The following is an 18,781-nucleotide window of genomic DNA, read 5'->3' as shown; positions in this document are numbered from 1 at the left end:
TATGTAAGTATTACTTCTTCAACCAGACTAATCCTGATTGTAGCCTTGTACTGTATACAAGCAAAACTGAAATGTGCACAGCATTTTAAAGAAAGCAGGAAACCACTAAAATACTTTAAATGTTTATTGGTAATATTGACTTATGTAGAATCTTCATTACTTGATAATGTAATTAAGTCAATTTCTTTGTGTGACTTTTCAAATATACTCTAAAAGTTTATTTTTTTATCATATCCTATTTCATTCCATATTATTTTTAAACCAGATTTCCTGCAACTTCTCCACTTAAAACTCTTCCACAAAGACATACAGAAATCAGGAGAACAAGCAAAGAGTACTTTTCCAAAGATAAAGACAGTATTTTTAAATTGCGAAACTTAGCTCGTAAAACTCCTAAGAAGCATGGATTACGTTTCTCTCAGGTAAAATATCCTTTCACTAACCAGTAGTTTAAATAGCATTGTCACATGTTTCATAATAAGATTGTTAAAAGTAAATGATGCTTTAATATTTGAAGACAATCTTGTAATCCCTTACATTAAAATCTTTTTTTTTAAAAAAATGTGTGAATGCATTTGGAACCTACAGAAACAGTGCTGAATTCAGTAATGAGTTTAAAAAGAAAAAGGATTGCTCTAATTTAATATTTTGTCATTTGTTATTCCTATTTGGTGTATTAATTAGATTTACACCACTGTGATAAAACACCTGAGAATCGATCTCCAAGTAAGCAAGTTAAACCTTAGATTTCATAAGTTTCAGTCCATATTCTCGAGTCTCTGTTATTTTTGGTCTTATGACAAGGCACTGCGATCATAATAAGAGCATGGAAGGGAGGGAACTACTTACAGAAAATAGAAGGTAAAAGAAGGAAACTTGCCTGGATTGGGGTACCAATAGCTAGCTGCTTCAAAAGACTGCTACCTCTGATTCTTTGCACCAGACCTTGCCTCTTAAAGGTTGCATCACCTAGTAAGCTCAGGTTAGAGACTGACTTCAATATGGGTTATTTGCAGTATACTCATTATTTAAACAATGGCTGCATAATTATATAATTCTTCAGTTTGTCTCTGTCACTACTCTTTTATAATGATAACCAAACTAGATAAGCATAGATAAGCAGTTGATTTGGATGTGTTGGAAAAGGTGCAAAATTTAAAACCTTTGCTATGTTTCCCATTTCTTTCACACACTTTGTAACTCCATAGTACACTTTAACTAATAAAACTACAAGTATGAAAAACCCTGACTCAATAAATAAAGTGGAAATCCACTAAGGAAGACAGCAAATGTTAAATTTAGTCTGATACAAGAAAGGAAAGAGGGAAGGAGGAAGGAGAGAGAGAGAGAGAGAGAGAGAGAGAGAGAGAGAGAGAGAGAGAGAGAACAAGCAAAGAATCCTGTGTTTAAAGTGTTCCACTTTCCTTTATTTTGTGTATAGACTGTTGTAAACAGAGACTGCTCATTCATTTTCCAGCCTCCTAGACCTGAACAATCACAGAAGAAACTATATTAATTACATACTGGCCAATGAGCTCAGGCTTCCTATTAACTAACTCTTACACTTTAAATTAACCCATTTCTATTAATGTGTATCGCCATGAGGCTGTGGCTTATCAGTAAGGGTCGGGGTCTGTCTCTTTCATCAGCTACATGGTCTCTGTCTGACTCCACCTACTCTCTCTATTTCTCTTCCAGTCTGGCTATATTCTGCCATGCCATAGGCCAAAGCACCTTTATTAACTAATAAAAGCAACACATATATCGAATGACATCCCACATCAGACTGTAACAAACCAAAACAATTTTTTTCTTAAGGAAAATACAGAAAACATAAATCATGAGAAGATAATCAATGAACACAAAGAAAACTCAGCTGACAAGAGAGAAATAAGCCAAGAAGATGTTGAAGAAGTTTGGAGATATATTATCATGACCTAGTAAGACAAAATTGAGCTGTAGTTAAGATTGTTAAGTATGTGGATTATTGATTTGATTTTTTCATCCAAATCTTCAAATGAATAAAAAACTTATTTTTAAAAATTAGAGTTTTAATATGCTTGTATGTTTTTTAGTAATTGATTGTGGTACAGATCCAGTACACAAAGAAAAGTTTCACCTTTTTAATTAAAGTCATCACTGTAGTTTGTGATTTTTATTGGATTCCTCTGAATTTTGTTGAGTAAGAATATATATGTAAAAGTAAATAGTAAATATAATTCTTGAATTTTTGACAAGAGAAGAATAAAGTACTCTGGTGGCTTTGTTTGTTGCAAGTCATATTCACATTTATATTCTATTCCTTTATTTTATAAAGAAAAAATATTTATACTCTTCTTTTTAGTCTGCAAAGCATTTTAGGTGTACCATCCATAGAAGACCTCATAAACCCAGATGAAGTAATTCCTCAATATATAATGTACAACATGTCCAACACAAGTAAGCATGGAGTGGTTGTGCTACAAGACAAATCAGGTAGGTGTTTAGAAAAAATTGGGGGATATTTTTAAACTTGGTAACCAAAGTTGGCTTCATAGGGCAATGTAGACACTCAGATATAGAAAATAGAATCCTTTCCAAGGCTACATTAATTTAATTTTTTAAATTAAATTAAAAGTTCCCCAATATTCAGACAATGTTAATTTTGGTCAGAGGCTTCACCTAAATCAGTAATAGTCATGTACCATAGTAATAGGACTAAAGAGAAGTAATGGAATAAATAAAGATGAGAATTAGTTTATATACACATAGACCTTTCTCATTTAATTAATTCTTGATTTGGGGTAGCTACTTGATTTAAGTATCATAGATAGAATCAAGCTCAAGATACTTAAAACTTTTTCAATTTTTTTTTTTGTATTTTAATATATTAATCTGTACTCAACCAGTGGTTAGCTCAGCTGGTAAAAATCCTTGGTGCTAAGCCATGTATAATATTTAAAAAAATACTATCATAAAACATCTATGACTTAATATACATTTTTTTGATTTTTGTATCTAGAGGATCTTCCACACTGGGTATTATCGGCTATGAAGTGCCTTGCAAATTGTAAGTTAAACCACAAATGTGTGTGTGTGTGTGTAGTATATTATATTGAAAGTGTTTAACAATAATGAAGAAAATATTTGAAATTATGAGTGAAATAATAGTCAAATAGAATTGATTAGGAGCTCTTTATTTTCAGTGTAAAAAATGATTCTTAATTAGAACCTGTCATTTATGGTTCAATTCAAATAAGTCATAAACTCATAGGTTTATAGATATTGAAAGGACTCTTAGGTAAACTACAATGATTGCCACATGAGGTTTATAGGCTTAAAGGTGGCAGTTTAGAAAGGAAGCAACAAGCCAGGTGGTGGTGGTACACACCTTTAATCCAGGAACTCAGAAGGCAGAGGCAGGTGGATCTCTGTGAGTTCGAGACCAACCTGGCCTATAAGAGCTAGTTCCAGGACAGGCACCAAAAGCTACAGAGACAACCTGGCCCCTCAAAACTTAAAATAAACAAATAAATAAATAAATAAGAAGCAACATAGGAGTAGAAGATGTTAAATCAGAATCCAAGTTTCATAAAGCCCATGTTCATACTTTCCCAAGGTAGATTACTTCATAGGATGTATTAATAGAAAATGCTGTTAGTTATTTACAAACCACTGTTTAGCATTTTCTTGCTCAACCTTTTTCTTAGTAAACATTGATAGTTGGTTTACAAAATCCTTCCTGCTTTCAAAATATATTTTAAAAATTTGCAAAGGTATTTGCTTTCATAATACATTTATCTAATTATTCTTTATCAATAAAAATCGGGAATTGGATATTAGAGTAAGATCCTGAAAGATCAGAGAAGCAGCAGAACAGCGACCAGTAACTTTTTATCTCTTCTGTTCCTCCATCCAGAAGGGTTGAGATCCTCTCTCAGTCCTGTCTTCCTGTTTCACATCTGTTCACAGTCCTCCAAACCTCTGCAGTTAATTTTGGTCAGCTAATGGCTAGCTCTGCCCTCTGACTCAAACGGCTTTATTTTCAAAATGAAATTAAAATATTATACAACACGTTTACGTCATTAAAAGTTAAAATGTATTTTAGAAATTTTAGTGATCGCTGAAGTTCTTTTAAAGTTACCACTTTTGGAAATGAAATGAAATTTTGTAAATGTCAAAGATTATATTCCTTATTGTATGTCAAAATAACAGAAGAGCCAAAGAAATAGCAATCATATTAATAAGTTACAAAAACATTTTATTTGTGGAATTAGATAAAGAGCCTGTGTTTTTAAGCATGGACTTTTGATTATCTTCCCTACTCAACTGTCCTGCTCTCCTATGTCTCATGATTAACAACATAGATAAGCATTCTCAGAGGCATTTATCTTCCATCTTTAGAGATTTCTGTCTTCCTTCTCTTCCCAGCTCTTATGGTACCTAGATGATAATAAGTATATAGCTCATTGGATTTTAGTTAATTGCAATGTGTTATCTAGAGTCTATAGTAGTGGTTCTGAACCTGTGGGTTACATTCCCTCTGTCAAATCTCTATCTTCAAAAATATTAACATTGCAATTCATAGCAGCAAAATTACAGTCCTGAAGTAGCAATGACATTTATTTTATGGTTGTGGGTCACCACAACATAGGATCTCTACTAAAGGGTCACAACATTAGAAAGGTTGAACCACTGGTCTATATGAAGAATAATCTTGAAAATTAGTCTGAAGAATACTACCTACAATTTTTTTCCCAGAGATGAAAATTAGTATTATCTGAACTCAAACCTCAATTATCTAACTATAAATTCTTCTTTTTATGTCTGGTGAACCTGTGTTTTCTGTGTTAGAAATTGTACTGCAGATTAATATTCTATATATATTAAGAATATTTATGTCTGCTTTAGAAAAATACCTTGTTTGGGCTCTAGAAAATTCAATATTAGTTTCTAAAGTATTATGTTTGTGATTTGTTTTTTTCTTTAATCATTTTGGAGTGTGTATGCTTACAACTTGTGTAGTCATACAAAAATTTGGAAACAGAAAGACAAAAAAAACTTTATTTGGCTCAAAAAAAAAGGATTTTGGTAAGGATAACTCAATGATATGAGTTAGCAGGAGCCTTAAAGTTCTAGCTCTTAAGACTTCCGTTCAGGGTTCAATTAAAGAAACTATGAGTAGCTAAAGGGGGGGGGGCTAAAATTCTGAGGGTAAAGAAGTCTACTCACAACAAGAACTGCCCATCCTTGTTTTTTTATTCTTCTCTATTCAATTTATCGTTTCTCATTGTTCTTTGTTCCACCCATTTTACAAATGTTTCCAGTCATATATATCCTTAACACCAACAATTCCCAAGTCCTAGCAGATCCAAGGGCAGAGTTCTTTTGCCCCATAGAAAGTCAGATAAGAAATTTTACGTACACACAGATCCATGGGAGTGGCTAGGACAAGGCTTCTCCTCAATACAGAACGTTAGTTAAGAAAGTAATTAAATAATCACGGAAATCTAGAGGGAGGTTAGTATGCTGTCCTACATATTTAGTGGTCAGTAAAGGGCTAAAAAGTTTATTTCTAGCATGCCGTGGTTTTTCTCTCCCAGAATGCATCAGGTAATCAGGTAACCAAGCAACCTACATAAACAGGTAGAAGCCTTGGCTCTAGATCAGATAACTCCTACACCAGATGCTGCAGTTTCTATGGGCTTATGGGTTTTGAGTACACACCTAAGCAGTAAAGACAAAGGGGAGAACCAGGGTTCCTCGGTGTGCTGTTAACAGCTGTTCTCTTTGGTGGGTGATTGTGGGGTAAAACAGAGCAGCAGCTCAGGCAAGCAGTAATTCTATATCCTTGGAGATCAGTGAATATCTTAAATGAAATGCTCTACACCTGGACCCTAAACACTGACCAAATGCCTGCTAATAAAGATAATTGCAGGAAAGCAGATCTCTGTTTATGTAGAAACGAAAAATGGAGACCTGGCAGTGGGAAACTGTTCTGAACTAGGGAATTAATTCCCCAACGTGTAACAGAAAGGGAAGTCAGCTACAGAGAAAAATCTACAGCAAAAGACTATCCACAAAGCAATAATGCCAAAAAGCCTTGCTTTTTGTTTTAGCCTTTATCAGATCTCTTGGTTCTGATAAGTTGCTTGTGAAAAGATGACTGAGTAATTACTGTATAATGTTGCAGCTTGTAGCAATGAGTACATATTTCCTTCACTAGGGATATGTTCCCAAGACTCCAGTGCAGTTGAATCTTTTTTGTAAACCATGTCCCAGAAGACTTTTATAGGAAAGAGTCCCAGGACATAGTTTATAGATGCTAAATTAGAGACCCCAGAGTGAAGAGAAACACTAAAAAGCTCAGAATTGAGCTAGTTATTTATTTAGGGGTAGACTCGCAGATCACAATCTGCTGCTGAAAAGGGGAATAGCAACCAAACCCTGCAGCTAGAAGAGAGGCCAGATGAGCGCTTTACTTTGTCGTATATAGTGTAAGAGGCCACACCCAAGTAGGCAGGTAACTTAAAGGCTATTGGTGGTGGGAATTCCTATAGCACCAGAGCAAATAATTCTTTGGCAATATGTTCCTACTTCCCCTTGATGAGTACTAGACTTGTAGAGAAGTTTATATTTTTAATAGATCAACAATGATTAATAATTATGATTCAATAGTAGTATTAAGTTTAAAAAGTAATATGGAAAAATATTAAAATTATTAAGAATTTTAAAGAGAGTAAAATTTATTCATAAAAGTACTGACATACAAAAGATAGTTTAGAATTATTTGTATTATTCTTGTCTTCACAAAATAAATTGCAACAAAATCTCACTAAAATAATTGATGATTTTAAAATATATCATAAATTTTTCTTTCTTATAGTTTTTCATATGTTAAAAAATATTAAAACAAAATAACAGCCAGAGGCTGTTTAAAGTGATGTCCAGTGAAATGATGAGACCTGAGTTGATGAACTGCATATATTGTAACATGAATTGTTAAACATACCTCCCTCATGAAGTACAAGCTTAAACTTAGGTGTACTTTTAATTGTATTAAATTGAAATATAGTTTGCCCAAATTTTTTTGCCTTCTGCTTCTTAGGGCCAAGAAGTAATGAAACTAACAATCCAACATATGTTGGATTTGAACGTGATGTATTCAGAACAATTGCAGATTATTTTCTAGATCTCCCTGAACCTCTACTTACATTTAAATATTATGAATTATTTGTGAATATTATGGGTATGTATAAATTTTACTTTTTACTTAAATTTACTCTATTAAAATTTTAAGTTTCCTTGAAGTTAAAAGTCTAAAAACATGGTAAATATGAATGTGGTGGGCTATAAACTATTTCAAATACTATATTCTAGTTCAAATGGTTCAAATATGCTGTAACACTAGTTGCCTTGAGATCGACTAACATATAGCTATGTAGTTGTGACACAGCTTCCTAGACTTAGCCTTGATCTTACAGGAGAAAGGCTCAGATTCACAAGACTGTTATTACTTCTGGTTCTCGCAACAATTAAGTTCCCTGTGCTCCCACAATTATGCTCAGCCAATTACCAATTAAAACGTTTATTTGAACCCCTCTGTAATTCTCTCAAGAAATCCTGGAAAGTAATTATGTTTGATATTTTGTTTTAAAAAGGATAGAACTCAGGAATAGACAGAAAGAAGAAATGCACATGGAAGGAGTGGGGGTACACAGGCTCTGTACCCTCTCAGGAAAACACCTGAACATCTGTGTGTTCATCAACCCAAAGCTGCCTTAGCTTCACTATTTCAGAATTTTAAGTAAATTTTATTAGCTAGATATGATTGATTAACTTATCATTTTATGCTATTAAACTCAATCTCCATCCCCCTTTCCTTTCCAAGAGGTTGTAGGTAATGCTTTTATGTGGCTAAGCCATGAGTTACGTTAGGACAAACTCATGCATGTTGAAATAGCTCCTCATGAATAACAATACTGATCACTCAGGAAATTCCAAGGATTTTAGGATTTCTATGCCAGTAACCAAGAACAGAGACCAAATATAGGTACGCTTGTCACTAGTCTTCATGTGCTGTTTACATACTCCTGGACTCAACCAATCCAGATTCAAAAATGTTTTGTTTTCAATGTAGCTACAGAGAATTTGCGGAAAGTGGGGTTCCTTGTCATTTTCTGTAAGCAATAAACATATACATAATGCTTGCTTTGTGTTAGTTATATATGTAATCTAGAGATTTTGTTGTATGTTTGTTTGATTTTTGTTTTTTTTTTGTTGTTGTTGTTTTTTTTTTTTCGAGACAGGGTTTCTCTGTGGCTTTGGAGCCTGTCCTGGAACTAGCTCTGTAGACCAGGCTGGTCTCGAACTCACAGAGATCCACCTGCCTCTGCCTCCCGAGTGCTGGGATTAAAGGCGTGCGCCACCACCGCCCGGCTGATTTTTGTTTTTTGAGACAGGGTTTCTCTTAAATAAATGACTATGTTATATGTATGTGCATAGAGTGCCATTTTATATATGTGAAGATTTTGTTCATGTGCATCCCTGGAACCAGTCTTCCCATGAACACCAAGATGTTTATATGCATGCTTCTATATACAGGTGTCTTATATTTGAAAGATTTTAAATACTAGTAGGATTAAAAACAAATATTTTTAAGTTTATCCTGATTCAATTCTTCTAATTAGGCTGTTAAATTAATTTTTAGATAATTTATATCATAAATTTAAATATTACCAGTCAGTCTTGCATGTTTATAACTGAATGTTGCATGAGTCCTACTGAAGAGGCTTCCAAATTAAGGAACTTCTATTTGTTCTCTACTAACAGTGTATATAATAGTGATGCTTATTTTTTTAACTTTATTTTTGTCTTATTTTTATTCACTGTCTTGCACTTGCATCTTAATTTTTGTTTCATTTTCTGGTAGTTGTTTGTGGCTACATCACAGTTTCAGATAGAGCAAGTGGGATACATAAAATCCATGATGATCCACGGTCTTCAAATATCCATCATTTAAGCAATTTGAATTCCTTCAAATCAACTGAATGTCTGCTACTGAGTCTGCTTCACAAAGACAAAAGCAGTGAAGAATTGGATTCTTCTAAGAGACTGCAAAGAAGTGATCAAGGATTTCAAGAAAGATATGCCAAGAAAATGCAGCTAGTTAATTTAAGAAACAGAAGAGCTAGTGCCAACGACATAATGGGAGGAAGCTGTCATAATTTAATAGGCTTAAGTAATACACATGCCCTGTCCTCTAACATCAAACCAAGGTGTTCTTCTTTGGAAGGAATTATAGATATGTCAGGGAATTCAAGTAAAAAGACATCCAGTATCTTCTATCAGTCTTTTCTGAACATAGAAGAGAAAAATAATAAGCAACCTTTAGTACCAATGCCCAAACAGAAATCTCTATTTAATCTTCACTCAGAAGAAAATATTCAGCAGTCATACTGTGTTAGTATTAAAAGAAGCTCTGCTTTGACTGTTCAAGACCAAGGGGAGCTATATACAGAAAAATGTAATTCAAAACAGCTTTGTAGATCTCAGAGTTTGCTTTTAAGAAGTAGTACAAGACAGAATAGATATATCAATACACCAGTGGCTGAAATTATAATAAAACCACATGTTGCCCAAGGCAGTGCAAGTGTGCAAAGTGAGCTCGGAGAGTCTAGTACCACAATCAATAAAAGACTGTGCAAAAGCACAGTAGAACTTTCAGAGAATTCTTTACTTCCAGCTGCTTCTGTGTTGACTGGCACACAAAGTAAGGCTGTTTTCGGTGCATGCAATGTTAACGTTTAATGTTTACTAACTCTGCTTTGTATTCCTGACTTTTCTTGTCTGAAATTGCTTTTTTATTTTCTTGAAAAGAAATTTTTATAAAAGACTGATGATGGCATAACCAATGTTTATTCTACCCTACTTAAAGCACTTAATTTCTTTTCCTTTAATTTTACTTATTCCGTGTCACTTTATATATAAATGAAGGGTTTTAGTACTTAGAAATAGGTTGTAAAGTTATAGTGATTATCTTACTATACTTTTAGAGAATGGAAATTTGTAACTCTTAATTAAAAGGAAAATACTGTCAATATATTACACTCTTTATATGACTGCACATTCTATTTATTTGAAAATTATTATTACTGATGATTTTTGGGGAATGGGGGTCACTTTCCCTTCTAGGTTTGCTGCAGCCTCATTTAGAGAGAGTTGCCATCAATGCTCTACAGTTATGTTGTTTGTTACTTCCCCCACCAAATCGTAGAAAGCTTCAACTCTTAATGCGCATGATTTCTCGAATGAGTCAAAATGTTGATATGCCCAAACTTCATGAAGAAATGGGTACAAGATCATTGGTAAGTTGATTTAAATATAATTTTACTATATTATATATCGTCCTCAAGAATTTCATATATGTATATAATGTGTTTTGACTATATCTATTCCCTATTCCTCTCTCTCTATATATATACATATGTATATATATATATATGTGTGTGTGTGTGTATGTATATATATATATATATATTCCCCAACTTTATATTCTCATTTTTAAATAACTCGTTGAATCCAATTATGTTGCCCATATGTACATGGTTATAGGGCCATTTACTGGAACAACATCGGCCTACCTGGGCAAAATTCCTAAAGAAAACTGACTCTTCTTCCCCTAATAGTCATCACCTGTCTATAGCTTCTCAAGTATGGATGGGGCTTCAAAATCCCTCCACCTCAATGCTGGAATGTTGATTGGTTTGATCTTCTGCAGGCAACTATTGCTGTGAGTTTATGAATTTATTAGTCCTGTCCTATCCCAAAGACTGTTTCATTCAAATTTTCCCTGACCTTTGCCTCTTCCATATGTTCCCTGAATCCTCCCCCCCCCCCCTCTCTCTCTCTCTCTCTCTCTCTCTCTCTCTCTCTCTCTTTGTGTGTGTTTGTGTACTACTAGCATTTCATTTGTATTTTAATAAATAAAGCTTGCCTGAAGATCAGAGAGTAAGGTCAGTCTTATAGACAGCAGTGTGACCGACACTGTTACTCTCAATAGCTACACTAGTTTGCCATAGGAATCACATGGTGCATGCCTTTAATTCCAGTGGTACACAACTTTAATCTTGGAACTAGAGAGGATTATAAAACAGCAGTCACAGTCTCATTCTGAAATTCCTTGAGACAGCCCAGCTAGCTCAGTCGGTAGAGCATGAGACTCTTAATCTCAGGGTCGTGGGTTCGAGCCCCACGTTGGGCGCCAAAATGTAGCGGCGTAAACAAATGCAGACAGTTTGTAAATATATATATATAGTTTTAATGTAGAAATAGACTTACAGAACCACCGTTCCCGCAGAGACCAGGAAAGTAGAAGAGACAGCTCGGAGCATGCTCGCCAAATTTATAGGCAGACATTAGCCCGAGGCGAACACGCCCCCTAAGGGGCGGGACTTATCCCTACAGTGGCTGTACAAGTTTGCACTCCCAACAATGGAAGAATGTTCCCCTTACTCCACATTCTTTCCAATATAAGGTGGCATTAGTGTTTTTTAACTAGTCATTCTGACAGGTGTATCTCAGCGTCATTTTGATTTGCATTGCCCTGATGAATATGGATGCTGAACAGTCATTTAAGTGTATTTCGGCCATTTGAGATTCTTCTGTTGAGAATTCTCTGTTTAAAGCTGTACTCCTTTTTTTATCTTTTTTATTGATTTTATTGAGCTGTACATTTTTCTCTTATTCCCCTTGCTGCATCTCTCCTCCCCTTGTACCCTCTCCTATGGTCCTCATGCTCCCAATTTACTCAGGAGATCTTGTCTTTTTCTACTTCTCTTGTAGATTAAATCCACATATGTCTCTCGTATGGTCCTCATTGTTGCCTAGGTTCTCTGGGATTGTGATTTGTAGGCTTGTTTTCTTTGCTTTATGTCTAAGAACAAATTATGAGTGAGTACACATGATATTTATCTTTCTAGGTCTGGGTTACCTCAATATGATATTTTCTAGATCCATCCATTTGCATACCAATTTTAAGATGTCATTTTTTTTCTGCTGTGCAGTACTCCATTGTGTAAATATACAACATTTTCCTTATTCATTCTTTGCTTGAGGGACATTTAGGTTGTTTCCAGGTTCTGACTATGACAAACAAAACTGCTATGAACATAGTTGAGCACATGTCCTTGTGGTAAGATTGAGCATCCTTTGGGTATATACCCAAAAGTGGTATTGCCTATCTTGAGGAAGGTTGTTTCCTAATTTTCTGAGAAATCACCACACTGATAACCAAAGGGGCTGTACCTGCTTGCACTCCCACTAGCAAATGCATGAATGTTCCCTTTACCCAACAACCTTTCCAACATAAATTGTCATCAGTGTTTTGGATCTTGGTATCTTCTTCAATTTCTTTCTTCAAAGATTTAAAGTTCTTGGCAAACAAGTCTTCCACCTGTTTGGTTAGAGTTACTGTGAGATGTTGTATGCTATTCGTGGCTATTGTGAAGGGTGATGTTGCTCTTATTTCCTTTGTTTCACTCAGCTTGAGGTTGTATCCATGGACCTGCTCTGTCAGAGGTCCTGGCTGAGGACTACTCACTTGGTGGTCCCAGACTCAAGCCCAGACTCACAGAAGTCTCTGGTTCCTGCCTACTCCCTCAGAGGTCCCAGACTCATGCCCAGACCTGCAGAGGTCTCTGGTTCCAGCCTACTCCCTCAGTGATTGCTCCCTTGAACCTGCTCCTGTGGAATTCACTGTCTCAGGCCCGTTCTGGCCTAGGTCATTGGCTCAGTCCTCTTTCTGTAAATGTCCCTGGTCTGGGTCCACTCCTGCAGAGGTCCCTGGCTTGTGCTTTGTCCCACAAGGATCTCTGGCTCAGGTCTACTCCCTCAGTTGTCCCAGATTCAGGAGCCAGTTTGTGTTTCCTTTATTGCCCCTATTTCAGTTTTTTAGTCTTAAACTGTTTTCTTTACCCATTTGATTGTTTTTTCTTGGTTTTCTTGAGTTTCTTTAAGAGATTTATAGATTTCTTCCATTTTTTTGTTTGTCTTTTCCTCCATTTCTTTAAGGGTATTTTTCATTTCCTCTTTAAGAGTCTCTATCATCTTCATAAAGTTATATTTCGCATGGTTTTCTTCTGCTTCTTCTGGGTTAAGATGATGAGGTCTTCCTGTTTTATGACCATTGGGTTCTGGCATTACCATGTTGCTGTTTTTTTTTTTTTTGTAATGAATTTTCACATTGATGCCTACCCATCTCTTCTTCCAATTGGTGCTGGCAGTGTCTTTGCCTCTTGGTTCAATTCTTGCAGTTGCTGGCTGTGTCTTAAGGAGCTGCTCTGTACAGTCGCTGTCTCTGTCTCCAGCAGCCACTAAGGTCACTCTTGGCCTGTTTACTTGGTCACTCTGTGCAGTTGGAGCCTGTGCTTCTGAGTTCCTCTGAGGTCACAGAGGACGGGTGGGTTTGGGGAAAGACTGGCCTTGTAGCTGACAGGGTCCAGTTGATGGGGTGGGGGTGTTGGAGCAGCCTATCTTCAGGGAGCTTGCCTGATACCTGGCTCGTGAAGCTGATACAGGTGAGGGAGGTGCCCAGGGTTTTGCCCTGGTACCAAAGGCCTTGAGAGTGGGGTGTCCACCTGGCTGTCTGAGCAATCACTTCTTGGTCTGTGTGCATTTGCAGTCTGTGCTTCAGAGTTCCTCTGAGGTTGCAGGGAATGGGTTGGTTTGGGGTGGAGTGGGCCTTGTAGCTTTCAGGGTTCCATCAATGCTGTTCGAGCAGCCTATCTGTAGGAAACTTGCCTGCTGGATGGCTAATGAAGATGAGACAGGTCGAGGAACGGCCTGGAGTTTTTGCCCTGGTACCGAGGGCCTAGATTGTGGGGTGCTTAGCTGGCTGGCTGGTCATTCACCTCTTGGTCCCCCATCTCTGGGGTTTGTGTGTGTGTGGCAGTGAGGCTAGAGGGTAGAGAGTGTTTCTTATAATGGATTTATAACGTTTCTCATCATGGTTTATTAACTAAAAAATGATCAAGCTGTTTGAAAGTACTGCTTATGTGATACTTTTATCTTATAATGCTTCTGTTATAAAAACTTTCAACAGTAAAATAAAATACAAAATATTTTTAAATCACTTGAAAGAAAACAAAGAACCCCCAGGAAAGTAAAGCCATGTGTGCAAAGCACAAAATAGAGTTTAATAGTTCTGCAGGTTAAGTTCTTAGTTTATTTGTTTGTATGATAGGTCAGTTCATTGTTGTTTTATTTTATGCCAAGTATTTGTATTTAAAAGTTAAACTAAAAACAAAACAACCCTAAAATCCTGACCTTGTCTAGAGAAAACAGTGTTATACAAATTCTTTGTACTTTTACCTCTTTATGTATTCCATGTGTGATATATTCTTTTGGTTTGTGGTTTTTTGGAATTAGTTTAATAAAATAAGTATCTGTTCTCTAACAGCTTTTGGCTTAAGGATTATATTTCTATATTAATAGAACCCATGGTATTTATTAATAAAACTATAAAAATGAAAAGAAAACCCACTAAACATACTTCATTGGAAATCTGTCAACAAAAATACATAACAAATTCCTTTTAGAGTACTGTAATATAATAGAATTCTTTCCTTCATAACTATAATAAATTATTTCCACACGCTCTAAACTGAAGTCTGCTTATCACTTAGTCCCCACACATCATGTAATACAAATTGGAAATTATTTATATTGTCATTTATATGAAATCTTAGGTTCTTAAGTTGTCATCATTTTGTAGGTTATACATACTTTTTCTCGGTGTGTACTGTGTTGTGCTGAAGAAGTGGATCTTGATGAGCTTCTGGCTTCAAGATTAATATCTTTCCTAATGGATCATCACCAGGAAATTCTTCAAGTACCCACTTATTTACAGATTGCTGTGGAGCAGCATCTTGACTACATTCGAAAGGGCCATGTAGGTATTTTCACCTTAAAAACATCTCTGCACTAGTTATTTACTAGTAGCAAATTTAAGAGTCAAATTGGATACAAATAAGCTCACATAAACATTCACTAAATCAGGAATATATAGAGCCTATAGATTCACACAGCACTGAGACTTTTCTTGGCCTTTCATCATTAATTTGGCTAGACAAAACTTCATGACTCCACCTTCAGCTCTGGGATTACAGAAACATGCTTCTTTGCCCAGTTTTTAGGAGATGTTGGGGATCCAAACTCAAGTCACCTGCTCGGGAAACATTTTACCCATTAAGCCGTCTCCTCAGACCCTACATATGGAACCTTGATTGTCTAGTGCTGTTAAATGTCCATTTTTTGAAAATCTGAGAGTAAGTTTGAAAGAGTCTTATTCTGATACATTCTATATAGTTAAAGCAGAATTCATTCTGAAGAAAAGAAGAAGGCTAAAATACATAGAATGGAAAAAAGTTGTCAGAAAAAGAAAAAAGCACTAAGCAGCAGATATCCACCATAATCAGGCATTGGCTGACAAGCACATTTTGTTCGTGCTTTTTCTCATGTATATTATTATAATATTGTACTGACTTACCATAAATATAACTGTACCTTAAACTTCAATATCCATAAATACATGGGCTCTGATTGTCCTCTAGTTCTCAAAAACAATGGATCAATAGTTCATTACCAAGTCAAAATATTAGTGGTTTAAACTGAATTAAAACACCATTTAGATTGCTATGTTTCATACTTCAAATAATAAAATCCATGATTAAGAGTGAGACTAATAGCTACCTTTAGTGCTTCTGTGTACATTTTCTCATGTAATCTTCATTTTAATGATGAGTAAACAGACCTGAAGTTAATTTGGCATTGTACACTAGTATGCTGTAGGGTTTGGATTTAGATCCTGCTCACTTGCTCTACTGTATATTCAGTTTTATAAACACACTGAATGTTTTATTGAGGGTAAATAATTGGTATTAGATTCTACCAAAAAGTGCATAGGAAAAATAAAACCAGAACATACAGATTTTCACTATTTTGGTTTCTTCACTGACAGTTTAAAAATCCTGGAGATGAACAAGTTGTTCCTTTGCCAACATATTCTTACTGTAAGCAAATTAGTACTCAAGAATTTGATAAGCAGAAAGTTTCAACTTCTCAAGCTGCAATTGAAGAACTTTTGGAGAATATTATTAGAAGTAAAAACTTGCCTCCAAAGGAGAAAAGAAAAAAACTGAAGCAGGTACAAGAATGCACAACCCATCTTACAAATGTTTTCTAGTTTGTGATCAGGAATTGCTATTTTTAATGACATTTTGAGATAAAATTTCAACTTTTAAATATGTAGCTTATATATTGTTGTTTATTATATTCTTAAAGTATATGAATTAGTGCTTATTTTATTTTACTCTATCTTAAATTTAAAATAATTATAATATTAATTGATTCTCTTTTATTTTACTTGTATTTTGTATAATTATACTTTGAATTAATCTGGGAAAGCTTACGTAAAATCTGGATTATGATATAATATCTCTGAATGATTCATCCCTACCACTGATTAAAACTCTCTCAGTTCTAAAGCTCAGTAACTACATCGCTCTAGAAAGCACAAAGCCTGAGAAATTCAAGAGAGAAATAAAAACTGCACCAACATCCTCTGGCCTTCATAGGCTTTATCAGAGAGAAAGATTTGGGTTTAGAGTGAGAATTAACAGAAAAGAATCCTAGAATTTTACTTACAGGAGTCTGGAAGATTTTATAACATTACCTTCACAAATGCGCAGAGAGTAGTAAGTGCCAGATAAAGAGATACTTGACAAACTTCATCTAGGGAAATAATACTCAAGAGTTTCTAATATTCTTCTCCTCATTTTTAAGTTTCAGAAGGAATATCCCTTGATATATCAGAAAAGATTTCCAACCACTGAGAGTGAAGCAGCACTTTTGGATGCCAAACCTACCATCAAGCAACCAATGCTGAATTTAAGAAACCCAAAGCTTCACCGTCTGCGATACTGACTTAAAACTTTAATAAATGAATCCATATATGAGAGTATTTTTTACTTAAAAGGAAATCTATTAATATTGTTGTTTCTGTGCTAAGGACCAAAATAGTCTTTTATCCATGTGAAACTGCCAAAGCTACTGGCTCTTAGCTAAGAATACCTAACGAAAGTGAAGCATGATTAATAAAGACTCGGAGAGAGAAATTGGGGCTCAACCTGAAGACCCAGAAGGCAAAGCAGTCAGCCACTGACTTTTACCTTGACCTCAGTTTGAAATGGTGATCCTGCTTCCAGGAATCTCAGAATGAGACTGTGTCTGAGAGCTGTTTCCTCCCATAATGTAACCTCTCTAGTTCTGTGATTAAAGGCATGTACCACCCGGTTTCTATGGCAACTGGGATTAAAGGTGTGTGTTACCATTACATGGTCTGTAAGGCTAACAGTGGGGTTATTTTACTCTCAGATCTTCAGGTTAGCTTTATTTATTAAAATACAATTAAAGTGGCCCATACCAAATATTTTAATTAGAAACTATAACTTAATATAATGATCTAGTAAGGCTATTAGGATTGTATCATACAGATGAAATTATGGTGCTGTTTTAAAAGAAAACATGCCTGTGTCTATATGTGCACCTATGGGTATTATCTAAAGAACTGGCTGTTTATGATTGTTTATTTTTAAGTATCAGAATGTGAAGAATATTGTACTCTTGTATAATCTTTTTATACTTATGATCTATTTAAATGTGTTTAAATATACATGTGTAGCTTGGTTTCTGTTTACTGGAGTTTGGTTTATTGGGAGATAAAAGGGGTGACTTTATGAGATAAAGTCTTAATATGCACCCCACTCTGACACCTCAGCCTTATACTCCTGAGTGGTAGGAATGCATGTGTGCCGCCGTTCCTGGCTTATATATGTGGGTTTTTAAATGTTTGTTCAAGGTTTTTGTTTTTCCCTAAACTATCTCAACTACTTCGGTCTTTTTTCCAGAAATATCTTTTGAATATTTACATTCTTTATCCATTCTAATACTGAAATAGATGTGTAATAGTTATTTAGCATCAGCAATGTGCCTTTCATTATTTAAATGTGATAACAGCAATGTGCCTTTCATTGTTTCTTAAATGTGACCATAATAAATAAAGCAAAATTTCTTCACTTAAGACATTTATTTTTTTCAATTAATGTAACTACATTTTACATGCCCTTAAAATAATAATATATTTACTGACATTGAGGTATGGGGATTCTTTCAGCTGAACACTGACCTTTCTTAGAATAGTCTTTAAGCAAATGTTTTTAACTTGGAGCACTTTGGAATTACCCAGGTCTGATAAGCTAATCAAGTCTATAATTTAGAGATGGTAAAAAAGACAATGGTACTTGCGGTGGTTTGAATAGGTATGACCTCCATAGACTCATGTGTTTGAATGCTTGGTCTATAAGAAGTAGCATGATTAGGGGAAGTGGCCTTGTTAGAGTAGGTGTGGCCTTGTATGATGAAATGGATTACTATGGGGTGGGCTTTGAGGTCTTATATGTTCAAGCTATGCCCACTATGGCACATAGTCTTCTGCTGCCTGAAGATTAAAATGTATTAACTCTGAGGTTCTGTTCCAACATCATGTCTGCCTGCACACGGCCATGCTTCCCACCATGACAACAACGGATTAAACCTTTGAAACTGCAAGCCAGCACCAGTTAAAGGTTTTTTTTGTTTTGTTTTGTTTTTCATAAGAGTTGCTGTGGTCATCTAAGCCACAGGACCCACCTGTACAATTTGGAAGAAGAGATGGGTAGGTGCCAATGCATGAATAAATTCAACA

General features: G+C 35.3%; 1 protein-coding gene and 1 non-coding gene across 3 annotated transcripts in view; both read left to right on the top strand.

The window, feature by feature from the left end:
• Depdc1 (DEP domain containing 1) overlaps positions 1–18,105 on the top strand; it is a 30,399-nt gene extending 12,294 nt beyond the window's left edge. Inside the window, exons 3-12 of one of the 2 annotated variants that reach the window (XM_075980987.1) lie at positions 266–422; positions 1,819–1,940; positions 2,345–2,475; positions 3,002–3,049; positions 7,088–7,228; positions 8,912–9,751; positions 10,174–10,346; positions 14,753–14,929; positions 15,998–16,183; positions 16,822–18,105. In XM_075980987.1, coding sequence (XP_075837102.1) covers positions 266–422; positions 1,819–1,940; positions 2,345–2,475; positions 3,002–3,049; positions 7,088–7,228; positions 8,912–9,751; positions 10,174–10,346; positions 14,753–14,929; positions 15,998–16,183; positions 16,822–16,962 — 2,116 coding nt within the window. In that variant the 3' untranslated portion in view covers positions 16,963–18,105. The remainder of the gene's footprint in view (positions 1–265; positions 423–1,818; positions 1,941–2,344; positions 2,476–3,001; positions 3,050–7,087; positions 7,229–8,911; positions 9,752–10,173; positions 10,347–14,752; positions 14,930–15,997; positions 16,184–16,821) is intronic. The other variant, XM_075980988.1, reaches the window with a different exon arrangement.
• Positions 11,170–11,242, top strand: Trnak-cuu (transfer RNA lysine (anticodon CUU)). The gene has a single exon. It is a non-coding gene; the product is annotated as a tRNA-Lys (tRNA).
• Positions 18,106–18,781: the final 676 nt, after the last annotated feature.

This window comes from Microtus pennsylvanicus, chromosome 7 (genome assembly GCF_037038515.1).
Source record: "Microtus pennsylvanicus isolate mMicPen1 chromosome 7, mMicPen1.hap1, whole genome shotgun sequence".
In the NCBI taxonomy this organism is placed as follows: Eukaryota; Metazoa; Chordata; class Mammalia; order Rodentia; family Cricetidae; genus Microtus; species Microtus pennsylvanicus.
Note: the sequence above shows the minus strand (reverse complement) of the source record. Positions and strands in the feature narration are given on the sequence as shown.